General features: G+C 31.9%; 2 protein-coding genes across 2 annotated transcripts in view; both read right to left on the reverse strand.

The window, feature by feature from the left end:
* Positions 1–533: 533 nt before the first annotated feature.
* LOC106645400 (uncharacterized) lies at positions 534–870 on the reverse strand. The gene has a single exon (XM_014361250.2). The coding sequence runs from the start codon at positions 868–870 to the stop codon at positions 673–675; it is 198 nt and encodes a 65-aa protein (XP_014216736.2). The 3' UTR covers positions 534–672.
* Positions 871–991: 121 nt separating this feature from the next.
* mRpL53 (mitochondrial ribosomal protein L53) overlaps positions 992–18,172 on the reverse strand; it is a 133,484-nt gene continuing 116,303 nt past the window's right edge. Inside the window, exon 3 of the mRNA XM_089589224.1 lies at positions 992–1,108. Within this exon, the coding sequence (XP_089445350.1) occupies positions 993–1,108 (116 nt within the window). The 3' untranslated portion in view covers position 992. The remainder of the gene's footprint in view (positions 1,109–18,172) is intronic.

Here is an 18,172-nt window from a genome sequence, read left to right on the forward strand (position 1 = left end):
ATGCCAGCTTTGACCGCGAGCGGAGGGTACTGTAGCCATTCTTGGAGACTATAAGGGGTATACTATATTTAAATCTAAAATACCCATCCTAATAGGTTCTCATTTAGGCAGATAGAATAAAGATCAGTAGTCTTTTAAACCATTACAGTACAAGTATAGTGTTGTAGTTATGATATCATTATGAAATACTATATTTTCAAGTAGTGTCAGTGCTTACAGGACAAAATATCTAAAATTTTTTCCTAGTGACTAAAGTCAGTTAACCAATTAATATTTAATAGTTATGTTGATTTTCCAGATATAGGTTTTTACTAATAAGCAATGTGACTTTCAAATAGTAAAAATAAATTTTTGTTAGTTATGTTTAATTTTAATGATTTTCTAAAACTTTCTTACAATTTTTTTTTTTTCTCTTGAATAATTTTCACTTCTTTTACAATACAATACTGCCGAAAAATTTACCGTAAAATCTGTGCATAACATTGATTGATATTATTATTTGGACGAGGTTTATAAAATAATAACACTTTCAGTAATAAGACTGCTTTGCATTTTTATTTAAGGCATATTTTTACAAGGGTGCATCAAAATTTACATCACACACTTTAAATTTGGTTAAAATGATTAACATGACATTCTAAGCTTCGGTACTGTTAAATTCTAAGGTTGTTATTAATCTACTGGTTTTAACGTTATAAACCTTGACAATATAGAAACTACAAAAATAGTTACGATGACAAAAAAAGTAACAAAGAGGTACCAAGACTCTTCATCAAATAAATCAGTAAATGCTGGAATATGGCTATAAAGTGTATCGATTAATTTAATGCTGTAACCTTTATCTTGGTGTACATATCGCGCCATGACCATACTTATTTAATTTACAGAATCAATATTAAAAGAAATATAAATACACACTTATATTAATTAAACTTCTGTAAAGGAATTCATAAAAAAGACATTAATCCTTTTGGTAAACGTTCAACTGTTAATTATTGTGACTTCTCACTAACTTGCTTAACCTGAGAGCTAACGTATTTATTAAAAATTGTTAAAAGTTCTAGTGTTGTTAGGTTTGTAGGTTTCAGAATGAATTTTCCTCGGTTTTCTGTAACAAAAAAAAATTTAATTTTTCAATATTAATCTCTCTATGAATGTGTGGTACAAATATTATGCAAAAAAAAACATTTTATCAAAGTAATACATTTCGAGTTATATGTAGATTTTTAGATTATTTTGTTTTACCAAGAAAAAAGCAATTAACTAAGAATTGAGTACTAATACTTTCAGAATAAATGTAGTCTCTAATTCTTTATTCAGTTGTAACTAAATCTTCGAAAGCTAGAATGCAAAAGGCTTTAGTAATTTAATTAATCAGGTAGTATACCGTGTCCTTAGCTATAATATGTTATAAGTCCTTGTTTTTTGAAATAAAAGGACGTAATAAAACGAAAATATTACGTTCCTAATTAGTTTTATACAAAAATAAAGTAAAATTAAAATACACAGTTACGAAGTTACGCTTACCGTAAATAAAAATAAAACAAATTATTGTAGAGCTATAAAGAACCACAGTCTAATTTATAAATTTTAAAAGTAATGATCTAATGGTAGAATACACTTTTTTAATTCTATGTACAATTTAACTTAATGATTCAAGTTCAAAATAGTGCAAATCACTAGCAAGAATAAGTCTTTCCTCGGTGTGGTTGGAACACTCGACCTTCTGTTTACTGGACATATGCTCCACTCACTAAGCTATCAGAGGAATATCGGCTAGTTACATGGAGGAAAGGATACGTGCTAAAGGTAGACGTGGAAGTTGCGACATTGTGAAATACGAAGGACTACCTGTACATATCTATAATCTCGAAGTGTACTATGCATACACTGAGAATCTGAATGTAGCACCACTGTATTTCTTGATTATGGATACACGTGAAATTAACAACCCAAACATTTTAAATAGACGTGATTCGGATGCACAGTTTACCGTATAGATGAGTGGACTAGGTTACCATAGGTCATGTATAATTCTCTTTGTGTATGATGCAACTTCTCATGATGATTATTATTGATTTTTTAAGTGTACGGCTACTTGAAACGTTGTAATAATTTTTTTAATAATAAAACTAATGCTGCAACAGACTTCTTCAATTCAAGTTTATTAGAAAATGTATGGGTACATCTTATATTGTTGACACCAGAGGCATCTACTCAGAGAAAAACTTAGACTTCTAAATCTTCTGATATAAATTTTTTTATCGAGAACCACCGAAACGCCATAAGATTTTTTAGAATGCAACCAATAATATTGTTGTAACAATAATTAAAAAAAATAATTTGTGCGGAAGAAAGTCTTCAAAAATAAAAATATGTAACTAGAAAGATAGCGTAAGTAAAAAGCATATACATAACATACATCATTCTCAAATTGCAAGACTTGAACATACAATCTGCTCTTAACTGAGCATGTACTTTCCACATTAAGCTGCTGGAAGACTTATAACATTAGTTTGTCATGCTATAAATTTTGATCGGACTTATTCTAGACTTTTTAAGTATAAAGACTTTTAAATCCACTACTAAATTATTAAGTTTTTAAATTAAGTGACTGTAATGCCAATATTTGCACTAGTTTACCATTTTTTTCTAAATAATGTTTTGTGAAGTATCTACTTCCTAAACAATTCATTTCCTTAAATACAATTTTCTTATCCCACAGCAGTTTTTCAAATAACAAATTTTCGACAAAACATTTTATACGACAGTTTTTTTATGCGTTTGTTGCAAATATAATTCTTGTGGCTACAAAAAAAATAATTTTAATTGAAGTAGGGCATGCTTCACTGTATTTTTTGGTTAAGCAGTTTGAAATTGCTTATTTTGTTGAAGTAAATCGATTCACTGTAAAATTAATAATGTAAGACTTTAAGCGTACTCAAAAACATTGAAACTCTGAATATAAAATTGCAAAGTCATTTAATGTCAGCACACGTATTGTGGGCTCCACACTTTATAATAAAAAAAAAAAAAAAAAAAAAAAAAAAAAAAAAAAAAAAACATTACAAGCAAAAGTCAGTTTAGAGTGGTAATCAAACGTAGTTGAGAATGGAGTGTATGACGTAAGATGTCTCCTTGAAGTAATGTATCATTCTTATTGATTTTAATGTTATATACTCAATGGGCGATTACTATTCATAATTAGTCAAATTATTATATATTGACATCTTTCATTTAAATGACTCAACATTTTGAGAGCACTTTCAAAAGAGAAGATCGCTGATGTGCGAAAAAAACTTTGTCCATTAAAATTACAAAGCAGTGGAAAAAGACATATACCTCGGCCAGAAGTCAAACCTGGGCCTCCTTCTTGCCAGGAAGGCGCATTAAGCAACTTCGCCACCGAAGCCTCGGCAGATACCCTTTCCCACTGCTCTGTTAAGTGTGTTTTAGGTCAAACGCCGATATCGTTAATATTAATGTTACTACTCCATTGATGATATACTCGAATTACTCATCTCACGAGCTTTCCAAGCCATTAATATTCCACGTAACAGTCCATTAGATACCAAGTGTGTAATAAAATTCAAAAGTAAAAAAAGAAGTAATAGGTAAACTGCCGGTTCTGGCACCACCCAGACCTACTGATGTGGTAATAAGAAGAGGAGCCGATTGGGCGATGGGTGGCTAGCTTAGATGGTAGGGGAAAAGTTCGAGATATAGCACAGTCAGGTCGTGTGTGAGGCAGGATTTGGCCACTTGGTGGAGGGGGATATAAAGCTATCAAACAGTGGGAGCTGAGGATTACTCAATCGGTACGTCAGAAAGGTCTTGTGATCCTGGTAGCTGTGACGATGGATGGTTACAGCTGAGAATCAAACTATGGCGTGAGGATGGTTCAAGAGGTGTAGGCTACTAAGAAGGTCAATGTACAGAGAGAGAAAAATAATCAAGCATAAACGAGTACAGTCCTAATCAGCGGATGTTTTTTCTTCCACTCATCATCATTTAGACGTTTCAACAAAATCTTTTTTTTTTTTTTTTTTTTTCGAGAGAAGACGTATCGAAATGTTGAAAAAAAGTGTATACTCTTTCATGTCGGAAAGCGGACCAGGAGTCCTTTTGAACTAACCAACACTGGCTCGTTCAACGTAGTACCTTGCCAAGGAATACAGTCAGCTATTGAATTTAAGTTTGAGTTTGTTAGGATAGTTTGTAAATGGGTTTCAATAATAAAAAAATTTCAATTTAATGCATATATTTTTAGCAGCTTAAAAGAAAAAAAAAATTTGCATAGCTCTAGCAAGGACCGATTATTGATTTTTCTTTTAATCTATTATATCGATCTTTCTTTGGACGACAGAAAATATTTCCAGTATAATAATTTCCTTTCAGTTTTGGTTGAGATACCTCAACGTGCTTTTTTATAAGAGGCTTTCAGCTATTTTCATCATTTTCCTTACTGAGGCTCTCGTATTTTAGTTTGCTAAAGTACGGATCCATGTTTTTTTTATGTTGACTGCTTAATTGTCACACGATAACTGAAGCTATGTGCAAATTTTTACTAGCTCATAAGAAGGCACTTATTTCTTTGTACTTCACTGCAAGATATGCTTCAATATTTTTGATCCCAAATTTTACGCTTTCTTTTTCTTGTTTGCCCACACACGGTAATCGACTTTGGCATCGATATTACTATCAGTTTCAGAGTCACTATTAGTATAAGCCATATTAGATCCATCCACGATATCTCAACTGGGAAGCATTTCAGAAATTTTCTTCTTATAAATATGAAGTGCGTTAACTCAACATTCCGTGTCTGTCTCACTGCTACTTTGCACCAAAAAGCCCATAAACAATTCAATGTGATCAGCTTACCAAGTGCGCAGAATCTCTTTCTGCGTAGACTTTTTTGTGCGTCATGAGTACCACACATCAACATCTAACGCATCTGTTGAGCATCCCATACTAAGGATATAATGTAATGGCATAATATAGTGCTGAATGATAATCACAGCACACTATGGAAAATTCCAAGTGGCTGTATTATATTCATTAACGTTAACTCGGTGTGCATTTTTTGATACAGCGTACAAGTGCTGCTGTAATTTTTTAATGGAATAATCATCCTTGAATCAGCAACGTCTATACACTTTCTTCTACTGATGATCATTGTTTTGGCACACATCACTAGGTAAGGTAGAAGAATTGTACGGGGGCCACACAATCCAATGACTGATAGCAGGCGTCATAAGAGATACAACAGCCACTTTTTTTGGTAAAAACTGTCGAAAAGCGTCAAGAAAACCTTTAATCTATATGATGTAATATGTGTATAAATCTATTTTTAACAACTAAGCAGCACTCTGAGCTGAAATTCGTTAATGTACATCCTACACTGTGCAAACGTATGTGTGTTTTATTAAAATGAATCATTAATTCTTAAAATTTCAATCTTAAGCTTGTGTTAAGGAATAGATTACATAAATAATATCAATAGTATGATTCAATACATTCATTTATAACATAATTTCAATGTAATATGACATGCAATAGCTAATGTTGAAAGTTCAAACTCTAGATAATCAACCATATCATTAACTTAAACATAAAACCTTTCAAGACGATTTTTCTTCAATCCTCCAATTACATAAATCTTGTAAGCATTGTTAAGATATTTCTGAACAACATTACCAATGTCTATGTAGTCAATATCACGTGATTGCCAATCCAATTCATGATAGGAGAGCTTAACCCATAAATTTTTACGTTTTCATTTATAATTTAGTATGCGCTAAGAAAATAGGCATTTAAAGAGAAATACTTAGGGCTCATTATCTCCCTAAAGTGAAAGAATCACAAACTCTTTAAGCACATTACGTTGCTAGGCTTTTTAAAGCCCTGCATGTCCACCATGTACTCCGTCATAATAAAGACTGAATTCACTAATAAAATTTCTTTTTCATATACGTGCTTAAACAAGGTTTTTCTAGTTGTAGTTTGCGGAGAGCCATCAATTACAACGAACGGCATGTGTGTGATAAAATCTTTTTCATTGAACGTACGGAAATTGGAGAGGGTAAGAGACATATATTTTAATGTTAAATTTAAATGGAAATTTCATCACTGCTATCGAATGCTGATGCAATGTGAGGTCGATGTGCATCAATTTCGTAGAGCGCAACCAACTTATCGAATACGAAACCTGACTGAATCTAGAAAATCTCTTCCATAATCCTTTTTCTAGTTCGCAGACAGCAAAAGAAAGGACAAGTTATTTTCCACCAAGAGCTCTTACTTTCAGGCCTACGTTTTGTAAAAACTATAAGTTTTAACGTGTAAACGCTTTAGGCATTTATCGACGACTAACCTATCTCATATATTTTGGTTTACTCTTATAGCTTTGTCAAATTTTGTTACTTCACGGATGAAAAATCGTCCTCACCCTTGCAAATTTTTTTCATAGCCTCGTCCACATTTACTATTGTTGTTCACTATGCCGATTTTAGTTGCGTTGTTATAAGTGTAGCCGTAAGTTTATAACTTCTCTGCAAGATCAGAAAATACGATAACGGGTGAGTTTAAAAAGCAAACCATTTACAGTGTCATGTTTCCATCTCAGTTGAGTCAGCAGAAAGTAAACATCAGCTTCGTTGAATAGAATATAAAACTTTTTGTCGTGAATTTTGACGAAATCGTAAATTAAGATAAGAAAATCAAACACCATGGTAATAAGTTACCTGATACTATGAAATCTGTTATTTGTGGTTCATCAAACTATGGTAAACCATCATCTTGCTTAATTTAATTACTCAACCCAGTCGATTCAGATTTGAGAATGTTTATCTATATTTAAGTCCAGTATCCGTAAAGTCGCTAATCTACCAAAGTATAAGGTTCAAACATAATCGTTTCAGACTATAGATGGTGTAAAGTGAAAATTTATTTTGCGATCATAAATCAGTCATGTATCCAGAGAAGGCAGTACCTAATTCCATAATGATATTCGATAACTTTGCCTGTAAAAACCATTTTTTTTCTGCATGAAAAGTTACAAAAGCGTTAAACAATTTTATCTATGCCAATCCAATGCTAAAGTTTCAAAGAAATTAGTGAAAGGCAATCTAAAATCTACAATAATGAATGAAAAAAATGATGTGTTAACTGTTGGAGAGTTGGGACACGTAGATTTGTTGCAATAGAAAGAAAAAAGATATAGATAAGGGTGGATATAAAAAAAAAGATTTGATTACTTTACTATAAACATTACTCATGCTTATCTAGTGCGTAATAGCCTTTTAAGCCTATTACTGATACGTTCTGTAAAATTATTGATAACATGAAGAAAGTGGAAAATGTGCTACTTAGATATCAATTTTTATCTAAGCAATCCTTTAAGTCTTTTAAGCAGAAAATTAATAAAATTGACACACCAATGTTCTTTAAAACTAATAAAAAGAATCATGATAATGAAGATGCTTTTTCGTTGAATAATACTATCAAATACCGTTGTTGAAAAAAGTGACGAAAATGTACCTATGAATCGATATTTATAAATACTTGATAAAAATGAGCTAGAACTAGATCAAATTTATAGAATAGGTAAAAAAATGGACAACTTATACTTGGTGATTTACATATATATTTTCAATATAATCAAATCTAAATAAAAGATTTAAGAAATTTAATGCCCGATGGGTTGATGGAGTGACTTATAATCAATCATCCTGACAAAAAGCACATGATACTAGATAATCTAGTTAAATATAAACAAATCTGAAAACTTTAAATGCGCACACAAAAAATTTGAGAAACATAAGACGATTCGTCCATATAATAGTTATTAATTTATATGTCCCTATTATTTAATCTCACACAAATGAAAGAAAAAGGTAAGTCACTACCTTTATTTAAAATTGCTAGGCAGAACACGCAAATGGATTACGTTTACTGGGACAATCCTTATGAACTGGTCAATCGGCTAAGATTACAAGTGGCAGAAAAATCAGCCGGTAACCCTAGTCACACTAGTAAAATAAATTTAATCGTTGAGGAGCTTTGCGGAGTTAATATTGTGTATTGAGCTTCGTTATTAATTTTACGTCAGTATCAATATGAGCATCAACGTATTCGAATGTGGATCAGCTAAGTCGGAAGGTGGTAGTCGAGGTCCTCGAGAAACTGCATATAAGCTCACCACAAATGGTAAATTTGACTTGGAAAATAAAAAATTGTGCAATGTTGCATCAGCTCTTTAATCTCACGATGCTGCAAATCTCACTACTTTACAGAAAGAAAAAAGTTATGTTTTGGATGAACAGGAAAAAATAAATGTACTATTCAACAATTTAAGTGATGTATTCTCAGAAACAATAATAAATTTGCGGAGTGAAATAAATACAGTTAAAGAGATTGTAGCACGAATATCTAATATAACTCCAGAAAATAGTTAGGAGAGATGAAAGCAGTAGTGGAAGAGCTTCATAAACCTGCGAGACGCAACTATCTCCACCGAAAGTTTGATGTTCAGGGCTTGGATGAAACATGGCAAGCTTATCTTGTGGAGATGATACCTTACGCTCGTAAAAATAAAGGTTACAGATATTTGCTTACAATTATAGATGTATTCTTTAAGTATGCATGGGTTGTACCCCTAAAGAATAAAATCGGTAAAGACGTGACTGCAGCTATGAAGTCGATATTAACAGAGGGAAGAGTACCAAGTAATTTGTAAATAGATAGTAGCAAAGAATTTTACAATGAAAATTTTTAAAGTCTCAAGTAAATACAAAAATCTTAAGGCATGGGTATATGAGCGATTTAATCGTACACTAAAGCACGATATGCGGGAAATTTTAGCTTGCATGGCAGATATAAGTGGAGTGACATTTTACCTAAGTTACTAATGATTTATGATAATCGAAAGGATCGGACGGTAGCTATAAAACCAAGGAATGTGTCAGCTGCTAATGAAAAAAAAATTATGAAAAAATTCTAATTAAGAACAATGGGGATGAGAAAACAACTGAAATATAAAGTGGAAGATAAAGCGCAAACAAGCAATACTAAGCAAGTGTTTGAAAAAGGATACACACCTCACTGGTCGACTGAGGTATTCGCTATAGCACGAGTAGCTCCAACCAATCCACCAACTTATCACTTAAAGGATTATCAAAATTAGCCAATTTCTGGAGGCTTCTACGAGCAGAAACTGCAGAAAACTAAGTATACTGATAATTACTTTGTTGCAAAATCTCTTCTTCGACAAGGAAATCAATTATTCGTCAAGTGGTTGGGCTGTAATAATACCCATAACAGTGGGATTGATAATAACAAAGAATTAAAATGACGCGTACTGTAAAATAAATAATATTGACAAGTTGTAAGAAAGTATAAAACTTATTATAATCTTTCAATGGAGTCCAGTATGTGTGCAAAAGAAATTTTTTTACTATACGTGCAAATGTTACATTTTATACAAGATTCCCTGAGATGAATAAAAACTCTAAACACGTAATGGATTATATCATTTATTTTTCTCACGTAAGACTAGTTTTACAGAGAAAATTTGTATAATTAAACATTTATAAGTTAAAAAACTCAACGCTATCACCATTATATCGAACTGACAGCTTCTTTCTATCGATAGATTCCAACAAACTATTAAATGATAGTTCGTCACTCACAAGATACTCAGATACTTGATTAGGTAAAAATATCTGGAAGTGGTCGTCTAGTTCAGCGATACCTTTCGTTCCGAATTGAGTGTTAGCTTTTCTAGGCTTCATGACCCCATGACCATTTTGTTGATCTTCTTTGTTGAAAGGAATCTTCCACAGGCCAGTCGACTGAGTTCTGCTAACTCAGCCATCTAAAACTTAAGGAAATTACATGAGTTTTAAAATAGTAAAAAAATAGTATATAAATAAAAAAACACATCACAAACTATTATATCTGAGCTTTGCTGTTTTATACAAATCTGCTTATTTCTGTAGAAATTTTCCAACTCCAAACCTGTTCTTTTGAGAGCTTGTTGGTGACCTGAGCTGCCTACGTTGGATTTTCCACACTCTCCAACTCTTTGTTTTTCTATTATTTTAACTCTTTAATGGCTTCAAGGCATCGTATCTGTAGTATTTGATAAAAGATATCGTTTATCATCTCGGGAGCTAAGAGCAATTTTATTTTGCCTCTCAGTGTAAAGCTTATGATGACGTGATCTTATATTAATTTGCTCTCGATTAATATTTACAATTTGGTCACGTAAGCATTCAGTGTACTCGCTGAAAACGATAGTTGCTTTTACGACGTTATTCTTAACACCCTTTACGTTATTAATGACATTCTCATTTCCAATGAGACTACTATACATATTACTTCTGAGCCCAACAAATTTTAGTATAATGTTGCCATTGCACTCATCTTTCATGAACCCAACGATTTTCTTATTTTTTTTAACGGCATCATAAACTTATTATTTTCTAAATAATCTGATGTGTCGAATTCATAAATATCAGATTTCACCATTTCATAAATATGATGGTTCGTTATCTCATATATCAGACTGTCTGTATTAGTGTATAAGAGTTAATAATCATTTTTGAGTTTGGTAAGCATATAATCGTAGTGAAAGCAATGTACAAGTGTCTTAGATAAGTCTAAGACACAAAGCCTAAAGTGTATTGATTTTTTCATCATCACTTATGTACGTCGTAACTGTATGGCTACAACATTCTCATTAAAAATATCACAGCTGGAAAAATTTAGCTTTGCAATGTATGCTGCCACACCATAGCGCCCATCTTAATGATTAAGAAGTTTGACATCGATACACTTTCTTTCGTTTTCCATCGTTTTTCCTAAAATAGCATTATTGAATAGTTTGAAAAGCATTCTTTCAAAATTATTCTTAGCCTTTTTTTCTCACTGCCATTGAGATCAATATATTCTTTAATCTACGTACTCCGCCAGAATTTTAAAGCTCGATGAATTTTTGTCAGTCGTAATCCATGATTTATAGCTTGCTTTAGGGCTTTGTAATAAAGTTCATATTTATGCTTGTTATTTGGTGTTGTCATTAATTAAGGCTGCTTTAAACCTGGAAATGCAATGTGTTCGGAGCAAAATGGCAAACCCTTATGAAAATCGTGGAGCTTCTCTAGATACTCCAAATTCACTTCTAAAATATATCAGTAAGCACTTTCGTTGCCAATATTATAAAAACCATGAGGCTGTTGATCAACATTTTCGACCCACTAAAATCCACCATAAGGAAGTTTTTGAGTCGTTGCCCAACCATACAAATTACATCAATCAAAATATGCTATATATCTTTCAGAATTATTAGCTTCTGCGTATCTGTTACAGCACTGGCTTATTCTATTTCGTAAGCCTTTTTTAATGAACATAAACATATCGATATCAGAAATAAGTTCTAGTGAAATCTGAATAAAATTCTTGATTAATAACTAAAACACAATTGACATTATAATCTTGTTCATAAAACTTACATTCATTTTTTTCAACATGGCATCCCAAGTGAAACCCGCAGTAGTAAAATAGTGAGTGGAATCTAATTAAACTTTGAGGCACTTATTTCTTAAGTTTTCAAATACCTTTGTTAATAATAGTACATCAGTTTTGAGGTAAAGAGAAGACTGTCGAAGAATTATAATATTAAAAGTTTTCCATACTGATTGACCATGTTCATAATATTCACTACTTTTATGTGCATCGTATAATTTACTGTAAGAATCATCTTCCGACGGGAGCGACGTTTCTCTAAGTTTTTCGAATGATGCTATATAATCGAACGGAAATACACCCATCTTCTTCAGCGTATTAATTTGCTCGGAAGAGTATTTATTGTTTTGACTAAAAATCTTGTCTACAGTGTCATACTGCTTTAAGTAAAATCCCAACTTATCAAGCAACGATGGCAAAAATCTATACAAGTCAATGAAGCGTAAGTTTATACTTGTCCCTTTAACGTATTTCGTGAAAGAAACGTATTTTTTTTTCGTTTGAGGTATAACTTGTACTCTTGCGGGAAAGCCAGTTACAAGTTCTTGTATAAACAAGTGGGCATCATAATTGCTGAGATTATGGAAAACTATTGGTACTGCTTGTGAGTCTTGATATTTGAGATTACATACACTATGAGCTTGGCCTTGATATCTGCGTAAAAAAGCGCATATTAGTGTGAAGAGAAAAATTTTTTCCATTAAAAAAGTAATGAATGTAATACTTACTCTTCAGTAAAATGTAAATGGTCATGAACTTTTTCATTATTTTTAATAGATTTCTAACATGTATCAGCTTTGAAAAAATCAAGGTCCTCATCTTCAGATAATGATCTCTTTGTCACCGGATTGTTGCACATGCTCTGTAAATCTCAGGCAAGATTACGCATTTTTTTCCTAATTTAAGAAGACAGATTTTCACTGCTTTCAGTTTTTTTTCTGCAGCAAACGTATCTTGATTTCCCGTTATCAAAACTGCTCTGTACATAATATCGAACACTTAAGTTTTCATGATGTTGTATTGCTCTCTCGCTCTTACGGACAGGTTTTAATATACACTTAAAGTTTGCATATAGTGAGAATAGTACACGATTTTTATTTATGTAATTTTAAAGTTTTAAAAATCCATTATACCTCGGCAAGCTTATTTTACACTTTTTCACTTTAACGCACTCCACTGTATATGGTGTTAACTTTTTATCAGCTGCAAAGAAATGAAGATAGCGGTCGGATGTATGTATTTCATTTTAATGTTTTGTTCAAAAACTACTTATCAACCTAAATAAGTCTTCTATCCGTATGTAGTGATATTTTATATCATTATAATTATTAGCACCATTATCACCATTTCGGCTTTCTTCTCAATCTTCTTTATTTTCTTCTACTTTATCTTCGTCCTTTACCCCAGCATTAAAAAAATCTTCTCTCTCTTCTTCTGTCTTATTTTAAGTCATTGCCTCAGCATTAAAAAAGGAATCATCATGTTTTTCGTCAATATTTTTTTGCTTCTTTGATTTTTTCTCACAATACGTATCAATACAATAATTTTGTATCAGCAGCAAATTAATATTTTAAAATAACGTCCAATGGTGGTACTGTCAAATTTTGTATTTATTAAAAAACAAAACGACGTTCCAGCCGTTTAGAAAAGATGTAACTGAGCCACTTGATAAAAATAATGTCGTTTACCACATACCATGTGATAATTGCAACTGCTGTTATGTCAATCAAACATCGAGAGCTGTAAAACTAAGAATGGCAGAACATAAAAGAGACACAGAGAAAAAAAAGGATACATCTGTAGTATCACAACATAGCATTGAATTTACACACAACTTTAATTTTAATAAAATGAAAATTTTAGACACAGAACAAAATTATAAAAAGCACCTGTCTTCCGAAATTTTAAATATACATTATTTCAATAATAACATTAACAGACAACAAGATACAGAAAAATTAAAAAATTGTTACAAGTCTCTCGTTAAGTCAATTGAGACAGGAGGCTAACTTGATGTTTATGATTTGAGGGCCTCTTTCATTTATAGTATTAGGAAAACATGAACTGTTTATGTGCGTCTCACAAGATACTACTTGCGATTCTTATTTGATTGTATTACGTGCGTATGCTATGTCATTTTCGTATGTGTAAGGTATAAAAACTTGAAACTCTGATTACATTACGATTTTACGTTCCTTTCGTAAGAGACAGAGATATGTTATATACTTCACTTAGTTTGCGTTTATTGTATTTACCAAAATTCGTAGTGCAAAGAATTTTTTATTACTCATAGATTTTTGGACCTGATGAGGGCCGGGACATTGTCCAAACGGCCGAAACGTAGTTTTGTTTTTTAATAAATACAAAATTTGACAGTACTACCATCAAACGTTATTTTAAATTATGAACTAACTGTCATTGGACGTCTTATTTTAGTAAATTAATATGTTTATGCTTTTTTTGTGCAGTCAAATAAAGGGGTAAAGTTTTATAACTATTTTTGCTTTTTTTTTTTCAATTTACATCAATAGATACATCATTCTGTTTTTGAAATTTTGTAACTTGCTTATGCTAACTGAAAGGGTATTCCCCTAACTATTTTTGTATTGTGTATAGTTGGACACTCGTTTTGCACTTTTATTCACTAAATGTAAAGCTGATAGACAATACTTTTAATAAATTAGTTCTTTATAAATCTATGACGATTTTTTGACTTCATGCTTTATTATTATTGCACCATTTATAATTAATTCATCGCATTACCTGACTCCATTTGTTGGTGAGGTACTACGTCGAAGACAATTAAGGCAATCAACGTTGGGATACAATTTATGTAATGAAATGGTATACATGATCTCTACGCCAACTTGCATCACTTGACACGCCTGCTCTTGTTAAGAAAAAATATGAAGCTGGTACATTATACATCAAAGAAAGAAGCGGTGAACTATCGGTCACGGTTCAACGCGTGCATGTAAATAAGAAATGATAGCTTTATTCATTGGCAAAGTACTGCGTCAAAATGAGTGAGCTAGTGTTAGGCAGTTGAAAGAAATACGCAATCAGCTGTTGATACTAAAATAATATATATTTTTTCTTTAACAACTCGACACACCTGCTTTTAAGAAAAAAAAATATTACGCTGATGTATTATACACCCAAATTATAAGTGGAAAAGTCATTAGCTACGACTAGCGCATAAGTGTGTGTGTGTGTGTGTGTGTTGACACGTAATGTAACACGTTTTCAGTTAAAAATTTCACATCTATTAATGATACATCTTGAAATAAATAGCTTTTTATTAAAAACATTTTTATTCGGAATCCAAGCAGTTTAATTGGTCAAATAATGAGCGGCAAGAAGTAAAAAAATATATAATGATGCGGAAAAGTACCACATGTTCCTTACACATTAAAATAATTTTTGGCTCTAAATGGCCGTTGATTTGCACTTTTTTATGTTGTAATATATGAGAATGGCTATTAGTGAAAACTGTCAAGATTTCAAACTGACAAAAATTCATAATTGAAAACTGTTTTTCCTAATCTCACAACTTTTTTTCCAGAGCAACAAAGCCCTGCAGCTTTATCTCTCCATTTTTTATCGCTTCATTCAATACAAATACATATTATTCTACCTATTTATAAATCTGTAAGATTTAAGTTATTACTTTCAGTTATGATAAAAAGCTAATCCCTTACTTAATGGAGTCTTTAATTGTCGATTTTGACGCTGTTTTTTACTCTCAAAAAATGTTCTGCGTCAGTCTCTTAAAACTGTAGGCATTGGAAGTTTAATTTGAAGTTTTCGTTACAATTCACCGTCTTGTGGCTATACGCATGGTTAAAACTTTTGTGAGCCTTAAGATATATTTTTTGTCAACTTTGTTAAATAGTTATATATTTGCTGGCAAGGTAGTTCGATGTTGGATAGCCCTAAAAAAGGGGCAGAAGTTTAAGTTTTTCTAGACAAAAGTTTTCAGCAAATGAGACTGCCTGGATCCCTCATAGTGGTCTTCTCTGGCATCCTCTTGTAGCACCAGACTGATCGGGAGAAAAACTACAACGCTCTTGAGTGTTGAAACGAATTGCAGTGCTTTTTTCCAACATTTTCAGCACAACACTAGAAGACATTGGAGTGACAAGGTGGGGAAATGGGTTCGTAACGTTTGCCTGTTAGAGACTATTCCGTTTGTTCAAATTTATAAATAAATAAATCCAGTGCTTAGAGTCGAGAAGGTAATGCAGGGTTGTCGGTAGTCGAATTATGCAGCCTCGCAAAGAAAAACTCCGTTCATGACGTCTGCCAGTGAATGACTGACTTGGTTTAATAGTGGCCTGCTCCACGTGAACAAATCGTAGCCGGAAATGTTGTAACATTTACCACTTTTGATGAACTCTCAATAAAAATTTTATGAATGTACATTTAACATTGTTTCGTGTCTATTATTACGTTTTCCAACAATAAATCTGGTATTTAATTTTACAACTACTTTTTATTCACCAATATGACTTAAACTTTACATATATTATAAAAACTTTTTTGAAAAAAAAATAAAAATAGAAACAGCAATAAATAAGCTTAAAATTTTGCAATAAAAATACTAGCTTTGCACTTCAATTTCGTAGGATCTGCTAGGTGGCATCGAAGTGAAATTGAAGCCACCTGTAATCAAATTCAGTAAGTCTAGTTATAATAGTGCTAAACAGGATGTTGATTATCATAGTCACTCATTGGTAGTACGCCAAGAACTGAGAACTCGAAAACAGAGCTTTTAGTCGTACAGAGGGGTATCTCGGCTATCAACAACACTCTGACATTTTGCAATGGGCTGAAAATCTGACGATGACTGAGTGTCATAAGATAAAAGACATTGTAAACGCTAACGTTTTTGGCAAATACCAGGAGACGTCTGGCTAGAGCATAATTAGCAACAATGCTTAAGGTCGTCATGGCCGCTCTTTCGACCAATTTGGTGATGCAAAAGTACCTCTTGCAACAGCAAATTAAAGAAAATAATCTTAAAGGGTTCGGGTAGTGACATTTGCAGAAAATATTATTAGGCTCTGACTAAAAGTATCACTATCAGTGTTTCTAACAACCAAGAGTTCTTGCGCATGCGCACAACAGTTTTACTCTCTCTCCGACCAGGCTGGCAGTGGAGGGAGAGCTCCCCCTACCTTAACCTTTAACCCAAGCTCCCCTCGCTCTAACAGCTTAAATATAATCTTATATCTTAGAGGGGTATAATCGTCGTTGGTCGAGCGGGCTACGTCTTTTGCCCGCATATAGAATCTGACCAATATGCCATCGATTCTTCATCAATGCATTTTTTTTTTTTTTTTACTTTTATCATTTATTCAAGCGACATTTTTTACAATAGTCATTTTATTAATTTAATACTTTTTCGAAAAGCATCACATTTTTTGTTAAAAAATAATCCTTAGATTCCTTTAATTTTAATTTATAATTTAAATAATGCAATTTTAAACACGAAATATTTTTTGGTATATTTATAATAATATTTTTGACTTATTTATAAACTTTCTCTTCAAGTAAAAAAACTTTTTATCATGTCTTTACATGCTTGTGCAGCAAATAATATTTTTTCATACCACCTTGCGGTAAGTATCTTGATGCGTTGTTTTTTAAAGAAAAATTAAAATTCCACAACAATACTTAATTAAAAAAAAAAACTAGATAATGTGACATAGAATTTAGTAAAATTCAATAAAAAATACCTTTAGCACTGTAACTATCTTTGCTGATTTATTTTTTCTTCAAGTGGTTTCCTACGCCTAATTCCCCTCGTAATCAATATTTTAAATAATAAACATTTTTATTACTAAAGCAGACTAGTTGATAGTTTAATTATTTACAAAGTTTTAAAGTTTACTATGAATGGTAAATATTAAAAAAAAAAAGAGATATTCTAGTAGTGCTAAGCATAACTTTAAATAAATTTTACTAAATTCTATGTCACATTATCTAGTTTTTTTTTTAAATTAAGTATTGTTGTGGAATTTTAATTTTTTCTTTGAAAAACAACGCATCAAGATACTTACCGCAAGGTGGTATGGAAAAAATATTATTTGCTGCACAAGCATGTAAAGACATGATAAAAAAGTTTTTTTACTTGAAGAGAAAGTTTATAAACAAGTCAAAAATATTATTCTAAACATACCAAAAAATATTTCGTGTTTAACATTACATTATTTAAATTATAAATCAAAATTAAAGGGATCTAAAGATTATTTTTTAACAAAAAATGTGATGCTTTTTGAAAAAGTATTTAATTAATAAAATGACTATTGTAAAAAATGTCGCTTGAATAAATGATAAAAGTAAAAAAAAAAAAAAAATGCATTGATGAAGAATCGATGGCATATTGGTCAGATTCTATATGCGGGCAAAAGACGTAGCCCGCTCGACCAACGACGATTATACCCCTCTAAGATATAAAATTATATTTAAGCTGTTAGAGCGAGGGGAGCTTGGGTTAAAGGTTAAGGTAGGGGGAGCTCTCCCTCCACTGCCAGCCTGGTCGGAGAGAGAGTAAAACTGTTGTGCGCATGCGCAAGAACTCTTGGTTGTTAGAAACACTGATCACTATTAGCCCTTTTCAGAGCCATCATGAATCTTTGCG

Source organism: Copidosoma floridanum, unplaced genomic scaffold, assembly GCF_036245765.1.
Source record: "Copidosoma floridanum isolate Cflo_tuat_1 unplaced genomic scaffold, Cflo_Japanese_pri ptg000008l, whole genome shotgun sequence".
Classification (NCBI taxonomy): Eukaryota; Metazoa; Arthropoda; class Insecta; order Hymenoptera; family Encyrtidae; genus Copidosoma; species Copidosoma floridanum.

What these genes read in the sequence shown, in the direction of transcription:
- LOC106645400 (XM_014361250.2), bottom strand. Translation starts at nt 870, where the DNA reads ATGGTCATGGCGCGATATGTACACCAAGATAAAGGTTACAGCATTAAA.